We start from the raw sequence: 17659 nt of genomic DNA, 5'->3' as shown, positions 1-17659 counted from the left end.
ACTGTTTCTATGGTAACAGTAACTCTTGGACGTGGAAGTAAACGTTTGTTGACGAAGGTAAAATTTCGCGCCGAATGCCATTTTACGTGACGAGACAGCAAATGTGACAATTAAGCACAGCCTTGCCGGTTATGGCATAACTTTTAATCTATTTTTGGCAGCTAAATCATGTGAACAGAAGTCGACAATCAGCGTCCGCCGTCTCAACATGTCGGAGGTGCTTCTCTCTGACGCGGAGGAGGAAGGCACCACTGAAGAGTATGAAGATGAGGTTGGTGTTAAAGTATTTTGAAGCACGTTTATTTCTTTAATTGAGAAGTTGAATTGAGAAGTTTTTAAGGTAACTGGCTGTGGGTGCTAGCATAAAGGCAAATTAAAGGTGAAGGTAGTCTAAAAGCAGGTTCAGGAGTATACACTTTTGAAATCAACTTATTTGCAGGAAGAAAAATGTATGGAAGGAAGAAATGGGGCAAGTAAAGAAGGAAGCCAGGAAGGACGGAAGGAAACAAGGATGTATGATGGAAAGAATGATGAGGGAAGTAAAAAAGAAAGGATGGATGGAAGGAAGGAAGATGTTTGAAAGGGTGGAATGATGAAAAAAACAACTTAATAGTATATTTTGAAACTCTCGTGTCTCTTAGTAAGGTCACCAAAACAACACACTATATCTTGAGGCTATTGGAGTAATCAACGTGCATTTTGTGAATTCAGGCCTTCAATGAAATCCCGGCATCGCTGCTCAGCTACTTTGAGGCCTCCAGAAGGCGAGCGGCAGCTTGTGAGAAGCTCATCTTGGAGGACCTTGAATGTACGAATTCAACTTCATTTAACTGACACTTGTACATTGACAAAGAAAAAAATCAAACCACTATCAATTTCTGAGCTTCTTTATCTTGCTTGACATTAAATGACTATACGTGTGTTCCCAGATCTGACTGCAGCACAATGCAAAGAAAATGTTGCTATGGTAGACAAGGATACTATAAATGAGACGGTAACGTTCTTTCATTGCATGTTTGCTTAAATTGACAAGTTTCAGTTGACCTCTACTTGTAACTTATGTAAACATAATATTACACCTCATAGTGTTACTCATGGAAAAGTAAGTATAATTGGCTTAGACTACTAAATCTACAGTTTATGTACACATATCTGATCTATTATTTCCAAGCCTTCATTGAGCTAAGGCACACATTTGACATAAGGAAATTCTGACAGCACACCACAAAATAGTCATAAAAAGTATTGTGAAATAAACTGAAATAATAATCATTTCATCTCACTTCACTCACAAATGTACTTAGTGTGAAATTTGGCCGGATGCACGGATATCTAATTGTTCTGCTTGTCAATATACTGTACGTCGCTGGCATAAATAGTTGAACAAAATGTGTTTGCTCTGCAGGCAGACACATTTGATGAACAAAATGAAGACAACAGCGCCTCCTCTGGCAGTCACGCAGATGAACAAGAGTTTTCGGCTGTGCCCTACGAAAGGCAAGGTACAATGCTGCAGGACTGTCAACGGTCGCAAGGCGGCGCCACAGTACTAGCTTTGTGTTTCATTTACTTAACATCCCATTTTTAGATGCGGTTGTGAGTGAACTCCAGCTGGACATGGAGAGTAGGAGACAAGTGGAACTAGACTTTGAGGAGGAGCTGCAGAGAATGAAGGAGGCGGAAAAGGTGAGTTTGAGAAAGTCTTTGAGGTAAAACCGGGAGCAATATCTTGTGTTTTTGTTTTGCAGCTACGTCAGCAGGAGGCTGATATGATGGCGTTAAAGGCACAGGAAGAGCTTGAGCGGGAGTTCCGGCTTCAACAGGTTGGTCCCGTTGAGAATATCTAAGAAGTGAATATTTGAATGCATGATGTCAACTATTTGGGTATCAAATTTTCTCAAAAAATGTATTAATGAAATGTCGGTCCAACAGGAGCTACTCGATGACATGAAGAGACGAGTGGAGGAAGAGGTGAAAAAGAGCGAAGAGGAACAGAGGAGCATGGCACAACGACAGAAAGAAGAAGAGGAGGAAGAAGAAAAGAAGAGAAAGAGGCAAGACGAAGAGAGGCGGAAAAGGGTCGAGAGGAAACTGAAGGAGGAAGAGGACGAGAAGAGGAAAAAGGCAGAGAGGAAGCAAATAGAGGCAGAGGATGAGAGGGGGAAGAAAGAGGATGATGACAAAAGGAGGAAAAAAACAGAAAATGAACTGAAAGAGGAAATGGAAATGACTCGGAGCAAGGAGGAAGAGGACAAGAAAATGAAGCAGATAGAGGAAGAAGACAAAAAGAGAGTGAATATGGAGAAAGTCGAAGCTTTGCGGAAACAGGCTGAGGAAGAGGAAAGGATGAGGAGGAAGGAAGAAGAGGAGCGGCACAAACAAATGCAAGAAGAAATGATGATGGACAAGGAGGAAGACCAGAGGCGGAATGAAGCAGGTGGGAAACGGAAGGAAGAAAATGAAATGATGAGGGAGCAAAAGGAAAAGAAGGGAAAAGTGGAGGAAGAGGAAGTCTGGAGAAGCAAGATAGGGGAAGTGGAAAAAAGGAAGGAGGAGGAATGGGAAGTAAACCAGGAGGAAGGGGAAAAGAGGAAAAAGAACGCAGGAGTGATGCAAATAGAAGAAGTGATGAGGAAGAACGAGAGGAGCAAAAAGGAAGTGAGCAGTCGACTACAGGAGGAGGAAAAGAGGAGAACGGTGGATGAAGAGGAGAGTAGGAAGAAAGAAACAAATGGGAAGGAAACCGAGCAAGAGGAAACGAGGGAACAAGAATCTGTAAAGAAAGAAGAAGAGGAAAAGAGGAGGAAAGGGGAAGAAGAAGAAAAGATGCACAAACAAATGGAAGATGAAGTGGAAAAGAGGGTGACAGTGGAAGCGAAAAAACAACCGGAGCAAGGAGAGAAAAAGAGGGAGGGGAGGAGAATAAAGGAGGAAGAGGAGAGCGACAAGATGGAGGAAGCTGAAGAAGGGATGAAAAAGATGGCGTTCACTCAGAATGAAGAAAAGAAAAGGAAGACTGAGGACGAAGGTGCGAGGATGAAGAGGGACGAAGCGGAAATAAGGAGCACGGAAATTGCGAAAAGGCGAATGAGGGGAAAAGAGTGGGAGGAAACCAGGACAAAGGAAAGAGAGGGAAAAAGTAGCATAGCGGCAGACAGAACGTGGCAAGAAGAAACCAGGTTGGAAGACGACACGACGAGGACCAATGTAGAAGAGGACCGATGGAGGGGGGGGAAGGAAGAGCCGTGGACTGAGGAAGTCGAAAAGAGGAAGAAAAATGATGAAGGAGAGAAAAGAAGCCAGTTACAAAGGAAATGGAGGGAGAGTGTTGACAAAGACTTGAGGATGTTGAAAGAGTTGAGGAAAAAGGAGTCGGAGGTGATGAACAAGACGGGCCAAGATGAGCAGGTACAGGAGGAGGAGAAGAGGGAAGAGCAAAGGTTGAAGCAAGAGGATGAGAAGACGATCAGGAGGTGGGAGGAAGAGGTGAGAAGTAACAAGCAAAAGAGGGACAAGAGGACAGAGAAGAATGAAGAGAATGAAGAACCTCTGAGGAAAAACCAAAACAAAAGGCATGCGAGAAGAATCTCCAGAACTGAAACGGGCAAGAATATCCATGAGAACGTCCATGAGAACATTGAAGCCAACATCCAACAGAACATCAGTGACAACCTCCAACTAAACTTCCATGGGAACATCAATCAAAACATCCAAGAGAACATTCATGAGAACATCGATAAGAAGAACATACCTCAGAACAGTCATCCGTATAACCCTGAGAACTTTCAGCAGAACATCCATGAGAACGTCCACAAGAACAATCACCAGAACCCCTCATGCCAAACTTGTCTTTCCCAGCTCATGGGCCAGAAGTGGCTTTCTTGGATGAAAGTACGCATCCTCTGGTCGGAAATGCAGAACGGGTGCAGGCGGCAAAGTTCTGTCGGGTCCAGGAGAAAGCCCAGGAGCTCCGGCCAAGACGGCAACCTTCCTCCGCTTTGTCCCGGAACACTGCTACGGGCTGCAGGCAGGCGCTCCCTGCAGGAGGTATGCCATTGAAGTCACCAAGACAAGCACTTGAATATGGAGGAGCAAAACTGCCAAAATTCAAAAATAAATAAATGACTAAAAGTAAAAATAAAAATAGATCTAAAAAAATATATAATTCGAAAATTAAATCCCCAAAAATAAATATACATGGAAATAAACATAAATAAATACATTTGTATTTAATTTTTGAATTCTATATTTTTTATATCTGTTTTTATTTGAATTTTTAGTAATTTATTTATTTATTTAGTCATTTATTTTAATTTTGGCAGTTTTGGTCCATACTGCCAGGACAAAATTTTATTCAAATGAGGGGGCGGGCCTAAACGTCTCTTGGGTTGGATTCCGTCGTTCATTGGTCGAGTGAGCAGCTCGGCGAACAAGGAAGTCTCGCCGACTTGAATGGAGTCCAGCAATGCACGACTATCTTGTCCACTGTCACCTCGACTTGTTGTCGAGCAACTCAAGGCGCAAGTTGTGGTGACAGTGGACAAGATAGTCGTCCATGGCTGGAGTTCTCCAATGCAAGCCGGCGAGACTTCCTTGTTCGCTGAGCCGCTCACTCGACCAACGAAAGGCAGTTTGCAACGGCGGAATCCAACTCAAGACACGCTTAGGACCGCCCTCTCATTTGAATGACATTTCATCCTGGCAGTATGGACCAAAACTTCCAAAATTAAAAATAAATAAATTACTAAATAAATGGCTAAAAGTGAAAATAAAAACAAATCTAAAAATATAATTAAAAAAATGTATACAAATGTATTTATTTATGTATATGTATATTTTGTTTTTATTTCCATTTATATATGTATTCTTAATTTAATTTCCGAATTATATTTTTTTGTATCCGTTTTTATTTTCACTTTTATTGATTTATTTATTCAGTTATTTATATATTTTGAATTTTGGCAGTTTTGGTCCTCCATACTGTAGTAAAAACAAAACACTTTTATTAAAAACCCCTTTTACACAAAGATTCATTTTTACGTTTTTTGCCTTTCACACAGAATCCAATGAAACGGAATAAGCTCTGATACTACATTAAAAAGCATGTCTGTGCTTTTCACATAACATAGAAACTTCATGCAGCGTCTCTCAAGGATTTCAAGGATACTTAAAAAAGTATGTAATAGTGAGCTGATGACACCATTATGTGTCTTCCAGGTAACCATCTTAGTTCTGGAGGACTTGCCCGGCTGCAGTTTGTCCACTCTGGCTCAGTGCGCACGACTTCAGTCTCTCACGCTGAGAAGATGTGGGCTGAAAGTCTTGGAAGGAATCAGCGGGTTAGCGGAACTTTGCTACGTCGACGTGCAGGTGAGCACTTGGTTGGCCATCTTAAAATGGCGTCCATTTTGTCAAGGAGACGATCTCCTGTTTTATTTTTTGTTTTTATTTTTTTTCGGCGCAGGAAAACAACATCTCAAGGATGGACTGTGAGAATATGAGTGGCCTGAGAGTTCTCAAGATGAGCCATAACCAGATGACGTCTATTCACGGCCTAAGTGGTGCAGAGAACTTGGATGTTCTAGAACTTTCACACAACTCCATCACACGCGTTGGTAAACAATTTTTTTGCTTGTTACAATTCAGTCCATTGCTCTTTTATTCAGATTAAAACTGCCCCTTTTTTCTTCACTCCACAAACCTAACAATTTGCATGCTTCAAACTTATCACCAACAAGCAAATGGCAATTGTATTTATTCCATACCGAGCCAATTGAATTGTAAAAAAAAAAGCTGAGCATTTCTATCTTTACAAATACAGTCTTTGATACAACTTGCAGGAGGTATACTGTACCTAATGAAGTGTACAGGGTGTGCGCAATATTAACAAAAGTGAATTTGTTTTATTTTATTATTTTGTCACATTTTGATGTTTTAACTCAATTACTTTTTTGGGAACAGCTTTTGGTGAGCAATGTCTACAATTTTCCACAAGGGGGCACTATTACGATAAGTATGCCACTAGTTTGCTCACCATTGCAAGATTGATGACCTCATTTTAAACTCACTGACTTCTTGAGTAATAACTTATAGTTCCACACTACGAAGCCTGTTTGTTTTTCTGGATTTTAACCCGTAAAAGTACAGCATTTTTTCATAACTCGCAAAATCTACAATAATTTATGCTGATCACATTTCAGGAAATATTTTATTAATATTATTAGACCCAAAGGGGGTGGAGGACTGTCCTAGCAACCACAACAAAAAATCTCCCATTGAAAAGGAAATTAAAAATTAAATCCCACATTTATTTTAATTTAAACCTATACTACTGGCTGTCAATATTTCATTTTACATTTTGATTTGATTTTTGTTTGTCTCAAACAAGCACAGCCAATAAAAAAAAACATAACAAAAGAAAGCAAAAAGCACAATATGATAAAATGCAAGTTTGAGAAGGGACAAAAAGAAGCAAAGCTTATCAATATCAGCACCATCAGAAAGATATCCATAAATAATTCAATACATTTTAGAAGATTAAAGACATTTTGTGCAACAGATGGCGCTACCTGCTCCCATTCAAAGCATGGAGCAAAATTCCACCCCATTTTCGCTGCTAAGATGAAAACTATGTCACCATTGATGACTTTTCTATCTTCTAGCTGGTCTTGGCTCTTTGAGGAGACTCCAGCACTTGTATCTGGACCACAACCAGCTCGTTAGCACAAAAGGCCTGAGAGACGTCTGCACCCTGCTGCACCTCGTCTGTTCCCACAATCACCTGGCTGGCGTGGAGGATCTGGAGAGCAACGTTGTGCTTCGCAGGCTGGACCTGACCTCCAACAGCCTCACTGAGGTATTCACCATTATCTTGAGCTATCATTTGTATTTCACCTGGTTTTTGAATCTCTTTTATCACAATTATAATAAATATAAAATATTGTGAAAAATTAAAAATAATTTCTATTTTTAAATATAAATACATATAATTTAGAAAGTCATTAATAGGAAATAAATAAATAATTTGAATTTTTTTTACAATTGTCAAAGCAGAATTTGAAAATACTGTAAACTAGAATTAAGTTTACGTTTTACAATAGTAATAATAATAAAATCACTAAGGTAAATATGTCTGTGGCACACATTTCCATAATTAAAATTGAAAAAGTCACCACAATTTTCTGTGGTTAAAGAAAAATAAAAATGTTTTGATGTCATTTAAAAATAAATTAGTTAAAACAATAAAATAAACATTTAGTATATATATATTTTAATAATGAGACTTTGTATGGAGAATGAAGTCAGGTCACTGTTTATGATGTCATTTTACAATGATGTACCCATTGGAAAAAAAAGTATAAATTGAGTGTATATGTAAAAATGTTAAAGCAATAATTGGCCAAAAGTGTCTTTTCAAGCAATTAACAAGACAAACACAAGAACATATCAGTAGTCTAATTACTTCATGAAACGGTGCTTTTCTGTCCGGCTGGGCCGTCTGACATTGATGGATGGACCCCACTTAGCAGCAGCACGCTAACGTTGTTGTAACCCCCCGCGCGAGCCTGTCGTTAAGTGACAACTGGGCTGTGTTTCCTCCACTCCAGCCGCCCGCTCTGCACGACCACGTCCTCCTCGGGGAGCTACACATGGACGACAACAGCCTGGCTTCCCTGAGCCGCCTTCTCACTGCCTCGTGGCTGCCACACTTGCACACGCTCACGCTGGCGCGTAACAGGTAATCTACACCGCGAAGGAGAATAACATATTCACTTACAAGTTTTTTTGCCAATACAAATATAATAGTGTTTTTTTTTAATGTTTTAATTATCTTTTAAGAAATTCTTGAGTATTTTTTTGTGTTGTATGTTTTTTTTAATCTACCTAAAAATCAACAAGTCTACCCACAGATGGTTTCGCATTTATTACACAAATTTTTGTAATAATTTTTTTTTTTTTTTAATTTTAAATAAATTATAGTGGAGTTCTACTGTGTTTTTTATATTGCCAACATAAAAAAAACCCATAAAATTTTGTGATAAATAACTTTCCACTCATCTTTATAAATCTAAATCTATCAAATTTGATATGTATACTGCATATGTATAGCTTATGTATGCAGTACACATGTGTTTACATGTGTGTATTATGTGTTGAAAAGCTTAGCAATGCCTGTTTTAAGTACCCGGTACTTGAAAAATCTTTGAATTTTTATATAAATACATTTTTTTTTATCGTAAAAGAGCCACGCATCACACTGAAAGCTGTTTCTAATTTTCGGACCCTCTCACAGGGTCAAATAAGGTAACCAAAATATTAGGAACATTTCTCAGTGTGATGCAATACACAGCAAACTTCAAGCACTATAATAAACATTGAATGAATAGCTCTTTGTCAACAAAAAGTGAAGGCAGAGTTTTTGCATTTTGTCTCATTAGATTGTGTACCTAATAAAGTGTCCGCACTGTCTAGCTCATCTATCTGTGGTATTATGAAAGTGTGTTCCTTTGTGTGTTCAAGGCTCACACAACTGCCTGACATGTCTGTTGCTATATCACTAACTAATCTGGACCTGCGTTTCAACTGTTTGTCAGGTAAATAAGCTTTAACTTGCTAGTAATTCACTTGGTCCATTTCTCCCGCCGAATAAGCAATAATTGTCTCGTAGATGTGCAGAATGTGTGCCACAGTCTGGAAGGATGCTGTTCCCTAGATGAGGTACACCTCACTGGGAATCCTCTCCAGCGGGAGAGCAGCTGGAGGTGAGAAGATGGTGTTAAAAACATTGGACACGCAGTGAAAAATCACCTGCGGCCCATCAGGGCCCGGTTGTTCAATTCTCGGTTATTTTAACCACTGTTTAACCCCTAATCGCTGGTTAAATTCTTAATCCGCCATTAACTAACCGGCCGTTAAATATGCATTGTTCAAAACATGGTTAGTCACGCTGTTTGTTAACGGCACCGTCAAAGTTAACCGTGCCGTTTACGTCGCTGGTTAGCACCGATATATCCCACAATTCCTTTTTTTGTTTACTTCCGGGTCGGCGAAAGAAATGGACACTGTCCAAACGACCCCTGGCACTCGCAGAATAAAAAGAAGCAGGAAGTTTTCTGCTGAAGAAGAAAACGTTATTCAATCAATGATTGAAGCAATTTCGGTGTTTTTGTGAAATAATTTATTTTTATTATTATTTTTATTTATTTATTATAATTTATTTTTTCTAGTGTGTGTATTTTCAGTGAATATTTTGTGTAATATTTTTGCCAATATTTTTGTAGCATAGAATAGTGCATGTTTTTGTTTTATTTTGTTTCTCATATTTTTGTCAGTTTTTTTGTATACCATGTTATTTAAAAAAAAAAATTCTTAAAATATTTTTGATAGAATAGTTTTGAATTATTTTTCTTGTTTTTGTATTTACATAGTTTTAATATGTGTGTATTTTTCCATCTCTTTATTATTATTATTACAAATTGATTATAATTAATCTTTTAAATTAAAATAAATAAAACATATATATTATTATTATTATATTTAATTTAAATTCAAATGAATTTAACTGAAATAATTAGTCGCTATTCATAGTGTTGTTGTCTGTTTGATTATTGACGTGAAAGCAAACAAACATCACAGGTTGTCCCACTAAATGTTGGGCAAGCCCCCTTATCTCCATTTTTAGAACTCGTCTTAAAAAACACATTTTTATTCTTTCTCTTTTGCCTCAACATGAAACTTTGCATTGTAAAACTGCTAAGTGGTAGCATGTGCGTAACTCTTCATCAGAATAATCGGCAATGTCAAAGTCAAGCCCTCGATGGACTCTTTTTTTTTTTTTTTTTTTTTTTTTCCTGCTCAACGGGCATCATGAAGGCAGCATTAGCTACGAACGCAGAGTTAACCACACTGTTAAAAAGTTAGCGGCGGTCCCTAGGTGTGTTAACTTTAACAGCAAGTTTACAGCCGGTTAACATTAACAGAGTTTTGAACAACACGTTAAAGTTAACCTTCGGTTAAATCTACTTAACCAGTGATTAAAGATATAACCGAGTTTTGAACAACCGGGCCCAGGGTGATTTGTCAAAGCGGCATTCCTGAATTTTCCCTTGTTCAATGAAGTATCGGGCGACATCCCAACTGGAAGTCCACCGCTCGCCGCTACCGATGTTCTGTGGAACATGCAGTGTCTTTATTCCAGTCTCTCGAATAACCTCAACAGTCCTTCATTTTCTTGTACTTTCCAGTATTAGTGCTGTACTCGTGCCACTCGTGAGTATTGTGTGAATGCTGAACAGCCATTTCCAAATTTAAATCATCCTTTCCGTATTTCTCTACTTTTTCGTTTGTTATTCAAACCGTTCCCACTTCCTAATGTTTAGCATATTCAGCATATCTACTAAGCTATCACATTGCCCAAATTACCTCTTTTTTCAGTGGCCCACATTTTCCAAGACAATTCAGAAATGTTGCACCTAAAGCCATTACCACTTGGGAATTATTTTTCACACAAAAAAATATTTTTTACACAATCTTACACTAAAATTCCCAAATTAAAAGACATTTTATATTTATGTTTACATTCCAGCACATTTATCTCCTTGTTCTATATTTCTTAACTGATTTAAACCATTCCAACTTCAAAATGTTCAATTCATTCAGTTACATTCAGGTTACTATTTTTGCTATATTTGACCGACTGCTAGCATTTTAGCATTTGAACAGATAGATACAAGATGTAAAAAAATCCCTATTGATTGCACAGATTTTTCTCATTAGTACTATAGTTTTTACAATCCTCACATTCTACATTTCGCTTAATTTCACTTAATTCTATGCCATTTTAGTTTTTTGTCATCTCTTTACCATCGAAGCACAATTTCTACAAAAATTGCATTTTCAAGTTTTCTATGAGTTTATATCGTAAATATGCACAGAGCGCTTCTATGGGCGTCTCTTGGTGACCAAAAACTGATTCACAACCATTCTGTAATGGCAGCAGGTTCAAAACAAGCTCAAGTAAACTTGAACTTCCTGCCAAAAAAGCCATTAACGCTTGGCTTGGAGATAATTGCGTTACGGATTTTTGTCTCTAAGAGCAAACTGGAGGAGCCAAACACAAGCGGTACGACTTTGCTCAAGGATTCCGACCCCTTAGTGTTTTAAAGGAGACGTCTTATGCAATGTTTTCCACCATTTAAAACAGTTCCCTGGTGTCTCAATAAATCCTCTCTGACATTCTTCCGTCAAAAATCAACAGAGGATTAAAGAATTACAGAACACTTAACCTTAATTGTAACATCGTGGTTGAAACAACATTTTTTTGGGGGGGGGCTTCAGTCTCGTGCAAATGCCAAGAACAGCTTTCGTTACTATGACAACTGGGATGGAGCTAGGGCGTTGTGATGAAGTGAGCGGCTACTCAGCGTTGCCAAATTTCATAGACCGTATAGCCCAAAAAGTAGGTGTTAAATTGCGTGTTCAGTCCTGCTAACGGATAATATGCGCTGTTGGCAACAGGTGTAAAAGTCTTCTGTATTTAAGAAGTAAAAAAAAAAAATGCTTTTTAGGTTCTGTAGCTATAGTGGCTTTCAACATTCCTGAAATTCTGGGTGCACCCATTTAGTAGATTTGTTTCTTCTTCTTCTTTTTGTTTTTATTAGTTAAATAGTCAACTTAACAGTTGATTATTATTTTTTTGTAAAGTTTGTCATTGTTTATGGCTTAAATGTAAACATTAGGCAGTTTTGAATATTTTTACATTAGGCGTCCATTATTTGTCAATTTTTGTTAGCAAGGGTTCACTGTACAAACAATCGCAAAGTAGATTTTTCCATAATATGACCCCTTTAAAATGTGGAAAACTGTGAAAGGCTAGCTTTCACCCCCTCGCGATGAACTCAAAGTGACCTCCTCCGTTGCCTAAAAGTGGAATTTACACTTTGTATTTCCACTCGTCTGTCTTTCATCCAGAGCCAGCGAAAACAGTGACAAGCGTTCGGAATCTCATCACCGCAGAAGAAAACACTGATCCCGATAAATTTAGCTTCCACCTTAAGAGTCGGCTTTCTGGAGGAAAGTCCTTGCGCTGTGAAATATGGTAAGAGGGAGGATGTGGATGATATACAGTAGTGTGCGAAAGTCTTAGATGTGTTGTTTTAACAATATTATGCTAAGTAGGTTGTCACTCAGGAAAGTGCGGACCTCCTGGGAAAAAATATATTTGTCTATTTATCATGTATTTGTAATTTGTTTGTTAGCGAGCGGGCTACTTCCTGGTTCATGGTGAATGGCAAACAGATGGGCGCCACCAAAATCGATTTTTCTTAAATAATTTTATGCTGTCTTACCCTTGTTTGTGTGTCCCTTTATTGGGAGCGCTCTTCATGTTGTACCCGATTTGGCCACTTAGGGGCAGTGTGATTCCACGCGTTCCGATACACTGTTAAGTTGTAGCCACATTAGAGAGTAGAAGGAAAAAGTCATGATCGTCTTATTCCAATAAAAGTTGTTGTTTTTTTGCAGTGTAGGAAGAGCATATGCCGGTGAGTTATGTTAAGATGCTTCTCTGTATACATTCCCGAAGCGTTTTGTATGAATAGCCGTTCTTTTGAGTGATAAAAGTGCCGCGAGTAGTGCGCTAATTAGCATTAGCGAGTCATACTAGAGTAGATCATGACGATTATTTGCACGTCTATAAATTGAAGCAGAAATCATTGTCGGTTAAATCATTTTGAATCGAATCGCAGACCCAAAAATTGGAATTGAATCAAATGGTGGGACAGTTAAAGATTCCCATCCTTAATTCATAGCATAATCACCTGCGTTGTAACATTCTCATTATTGTAGGCAAAACAATGTGTAATAGTATCTCAATTTATGAAGCAAAATTTATGACCTAAACCAATATTGAAGCTTTCCGGAATTAGTACTTCTATTTTTCCTTTGTCCTAAAAATAGTCACTTTTTAATTTAAATTTTATCCAAAACCTCACCACAAATTGAGTGACTTTAATTGACGAAAGGAAATCCATTTTCATTTTTGTCCTGTGATTTTGTGTTTTTTAATGTCGAAATGATGAGGATGAGATTTTTTTCCCCCCAACCGTCCGGCGTACTCCCCACCTCAGTGAGCTCATATGAGGTCGGAGAGGGTTTTATTTATTTAGATTTGGTGCTCCGTTTGAAGAGTGCCAGACAACATGCCCGCAGGCGCGCAACAGAATCCCGATCTGTGTCAGCGAGACAAAAACACAGTCAGGCCGTGGCAGACGACAGCGAGCTGTCAATCACCAGCACTGAGGAAGTTCTTTAAAAAAAAAAACATCTTGTGTTTAAAATTGTCGAACTTAAAGTAGCCTTTTACAAAAATTTCAAGTCCCCATCTACATCTTTTAAAACTATCTATTTAAAGCATCATGCTTAACTCATTCACCGCCATTGACGGCTAAAGACGTCAAAAATTCATTTGAACTATTTCCATTAGTTTCACATTTTTTTCCACTTTTGTTAACAAGAGTATGAAAAAAATGTATTGTATGTTTAGAACAGATGTAAAATTTGTGATTAACCGTCAGTTAACTAGTGAAGTCATTGTAATTACAATAAAAAATTCGCCTGACGCCTCTAATTAAAAAAACTAAAGATTATTAAAAATGTTTCATTGTAATTAATCGCATGACTTAACTCACGATTAATCACAAATTTGATATGTGTTCTAAATGCACAATAAAAAAATTCTAGGTTTTCATACTCTTGTTAACAAAAGTGGGAAAAAAATGTGAAACTAATAAAAATAGTATTAATATTTAATTTTTTATGTCAATGGCAGTGAATGAGTTAATCACGTGAACATTTAATGTAGAAGAAATAGATTTTTGGCAGGCCACTCACCACAGGTTCATATTCAATCTTTTTATTTGCCTTTTTTTTTTTCCAGAAACCCATTCAAAAGTATTGGCACCCTACTCTTAATCAGTCAATCAGAAGTTTTCCCAAAAAGATAATCGCCGAAGTAGTCACTCTTTTATATATATATTTTTCTAGATAGAGTTTTCTGATTGGCTGATCTTTAGTGAACATGGGACTGAAAAACACCCTGAACCCATATCATGTTCATATCATCGTATGTTGCTCTGAGAATCCTTTTTGAACATCTCTGTTGTTTTTCGAGTTTAAAAAAACAAGTTTGTAGCTCAAGGGTGTGTTTTTTAAATAATTGTATTATTATTGACGTTCCCCAGCGTCCCGCAGAGTTTTCCAGCTCCACATATTCCCACATTTGGGCAGCCCGGAAAAGTCTGTTTCTCTGGCAGATAGTTGGGATTCCTCTGCTCGGACATCCTTAGCCTCGGGCCCCCATTTCAGCACCCCCCGGGCCCCCACTCTCATGCTCTGCCGCTCAGCGGGTCCCTTGCCCTCACAAGACCCTGCTAGATAACTAACAACACTTGTTAGACTTTTCTACAAGTGCTCAACTACTTTTTTTGTGTGTGTCACCGGTATTACTATTCTCATAAAACATACACTTATCCCAGAAGACAAACGGAGTCTATAAAACGAATAGGACATGTTACCATATTTGGTTACTAGAGACCCAAATGCCCCAGTAATAGAACTACCTAAAAACTAAAATAGTAATTACATGAAATATAATTCATAATTCGTATTTGGTGTGGAAATGGCAGAGTAACTTGAAATGCCACATTATCGTAGTATTTTGCCAATATTGTAAAGTTTTCTAGCTGATCTAAATTTATATATTGGAGCAAAATCCATCCATGAAAATACTTCACCAGATATACTGTATGTAACTGATGACGAAATTGCTGCTTCAAACCAAAATGGCTGACTTCCTGTTTAGTGTTGGTCATGGGACCTTGTGACTTTTTTAGTGCATCGTGTTATGATAGATACTAGGGATGTACCGATAACGGCAATATCGTGATATCGCGATATTAAAACTGCCACAATATATCGTCGTCATAATATTAAAAGCAGCACATCTGTTAAAAATGTTAAGTTGACTTCCATTCTAGCAACCTCTGCTGGCTATTTTTTGTGTGCAGTTTAATCTTCACAAGGCATGTTTTGGCCATTCTATGTTTAAAATCCATGCCAATGGTCAGATGAAGGTGAATATGCTTGTGAACAGTCAAGATGTGGAGGAACGTGCATTAGCAAGTAAATGCCTCAATATTAAGTGTTATTATAATTAACTCATTGACTGCCATTGACGGCTATAGACGCCAAAAATTAATTTAAACTATTTCTATTAGTTTAACATTTTTTTCCACTTTTGCTAACAAGAGTATGAAAACCTAGAAAAAAAATATTGTAAATTTAGAAGAGATATAAAATTTCTGATTAATCGTTAGTTAACTAGTAAAGTCATGTGATTAATTACAATTTAAAAAATGTAATTGCCTGACGGGTCTAATTAAAAAATAAAAATAAGGGGCGTTTAATCATAATTAATCGCATGATAATTTAATATCTCTTATAAATGTACAATAAAAAAAGTCTAGGTTTTCCTAAAAAATTTAATGAAGTGAATTTTTTTTACACTAATAGAAATAGTTCACATGAATTTTTGACGTCTATAGTCGTCAATGGCAGTGAATGAGCCGTTATGTACAAAAGCACAATATTGTGGGGTTTTTTTCAGTATGACCTTGTTTTTTTTCCAATTTTGTGAATTTATTTACATCGCCAACCTCCACACAATATTGTGATAATTATCGTATCGTGACCTTCATATCATGATGTTTGGATATTGTTACATCCCTAATAGACACATTATGCCCACCCAATTTAGTTTCATTCAGTGAAACAGGTGACAAATTGTTTTCCGGGGAAAGCGTCTTGGGGGGGTCATGTCCCCTAAAATACATACATTTTCACCAGCATAGATCGATGACCAAGTTTTCTCTTATTGTCAGATGCACGCTACAGGCAGCAGTGTCCAGTTTGAGGATGATCGATGGGACAGTTGCAGACGTCCACCTGACGGACTCGGCTGTTGCTAGGCAGATCCACTCCGCCTCAGACGGTCTCCTCAGCTTGATTCGGACGCAACGTCAGCAGATTAGCCATTTACAGCAGCAGCACATCGAGCAGCTCAGGTAGATTCTAAATTATTCTTATGTCAATGCAGGTGCTGGCCTTGCCTGAAAAGATACAGTAAGGCTGCCATTTTGGTTTGAAGAGGCAATTGTGACCAAATTTGAAGTATGTATACGAAATAGATAAATTCGTCACTGTGTACTGGAAAAATGGCGGCAAAGTTTGATGGCTCGATGGTGTTTCAGTCGCGTATCCTAAAGTTTCCAAAAATTCACTTAGCACAATGAAATTTGTGAGGCATGTCTATCATGAGTAGATAAAAACAAACAAAAAAAAAAAACCATGCAGATAGTCTGCATTAAGTGTGAAGTGGCCATTTTAGGCCCGTTTTGGTTATGCCAGGGGGTCCTTCATAGACAAACTCCTCAGAGAGATTTTGCATGTTGATGACTCGTGTGTAAAATAGGAAGCTAATGTCGAGAATTGAGCCTGTCGTCAGTACTTTGTCTTAATACTAATACACCAAGTCTTTCTAAAAGTGTTCCCTTTTTGGATACAGTACTGTGGATATCTTGAAAGTATCATAGATGCTTTCCCCCAATATATCAATAATATTTGTAGCATGTGGGATATTCTTATAAATGTTGGTAAAATATCGCAATAATAATAAAAATAATGTTCTATCATGAGTTAGTTGTGTTTCCAACATTTACTTCCGAGAAGTATGCTGACCCTTGTCAACATGGAGTGTAAACCTTTTATGTGATTTTGTAGGGGTGTCAGGCGATAATTTTTTTTAAATTGTAATTAATCACATGACTTCAATAGTTAACTCACAATTAATTGCAAATTTTATATCTGTTTTAATGTACAGTAAAATATTTTTTTCTAAGTTTTCATAAAAAAATGTTAAACTAATCGAAATATGGCGGTTCTTTTAGTCATTGACACAGTAATTATATAATAATTCATAAAATTGAGGTAAAATTAAATTAAAGATGTACAGTACTGTAAAAAAAAAGTGTGATATTAATTTGCGTTGAGGTCATTTTTCTGCCACTAGATGGCATAATTGCCTTTGTAAGACGGTGACAGCTCAGTGCATTTTTTTCATATTAAGAGGCCAAGCTATCTAATCTTTAACATGAAATAACTTTTTAACATTTTTAAAATTGTAAATAATTGATCCCAATCTCCACAAATATATGCATTATTATTAAATTTATTACTGCTAAATTTTGGCGTGGACGTGTTGTGACTGGAACTCCCCCAGTACACACTCTAAAAACAGTTGGGTTAAAAGTAACCCAATTATGGATTTTTAAAAAATTGACCGATCCTCTTGATGGGTCAATTTCACCCAACTTTCTGGGTTGTTTTATACAAAATTACCCAATTTTTTTGACTCAAGTTAAGGATCTGACCAAGATTTATGAGTTGTTTTACGCTGAAAGACCCTTTTTTTTTTTTTTTTACTCAGAGTAGAGGATCAGTCCATTTTTGATCCAACAGTTTTTAGAGTGCAGGCTTTCCAAATAAGGGTGGTCATTAATCGCGCATTAAAAAAGTTTGCGGCGTTAAAAGAACTTTAAATTAA

At 37.4% G+C, this 17659-nt stretch overlaps 1 protein-coding gene across 13 annotated transcripts in view; it reads left to right on the top strand.

Annotated features, from left to right (window-relative positions):
• lrriq1 (leucine-rich repeats and IQ motif containing 1) overlaps positions 1-17659 on the top strand; it is a 38611-nt gene continuing 20952 nt past the window's right edge. For all 13 annotated transcript variants that reach the window (XR_013294541.1, XR_013294540.1, XR_013294543.1 and 10 more), the window contains exons 1-15: positions 1-57; positions 162-271; positions 712-808; positions 930-994; positions 1406-1502; positions 1589-1686; positions 1749-1823; positions 1933-4047; positions 5218-5370; positions 5465-5615; positions 6663-6856; positions 7608-7738; positions 8521-8594; positions 8669-8762; positions 15939-16121. Coding sequence is in view for 9 of the 13 variants with exons in the window: in XM_077568763.1 (XP_077424889.1) it covers positions 209-271; positions 712-808; positions 930-994; positions 1406-1502; positions 1589-1686; positions 1749-1823; positions 1933-4047; positions 5218-5370; positions 5465-5615; positions 6663-6856; positions 7608-7738; positions 8521-8594; positions 8669-8762; positions 15939-16121 (3590 nt within the window). In the remaining 4 variants the exon portion in view is untranslated. The remainder of the gene's footprint in view (positions 58-161; positions 272-711; positions 809-929; positions 995-1405; positions 1503-1588; positions 1687-1748; positions 1824-1932; positions 4048-5217; positions 5371-5464; positions 5616-6662; positions 6857-7607; positions 7739-8520; positions 8595-8668; positions 8763-15938; positions 16122-17659) is intronic.

Source organism: Vanacampus margaritifer, chromosome 6, assembly GCF_051991255.1.
Source record: "Vanacampus margaritifer isolate UIUO_Vmar chromosome 6, RoL_Vmar_1.0, whole genome shotgun sequence".
Classification (NCBI taxonomy): Eukaryota; Metazoa; Chordata; class Actinopteri; order Syngnathiformes; family Syngnathidae; genus Vanacampus; species Vanacampus margaritifer.
The sequence above is the reverse complement of the archived record's forward strand: the minus strand, read 5'-3'. Positions and strand labels throughout refer to the sequence as shown.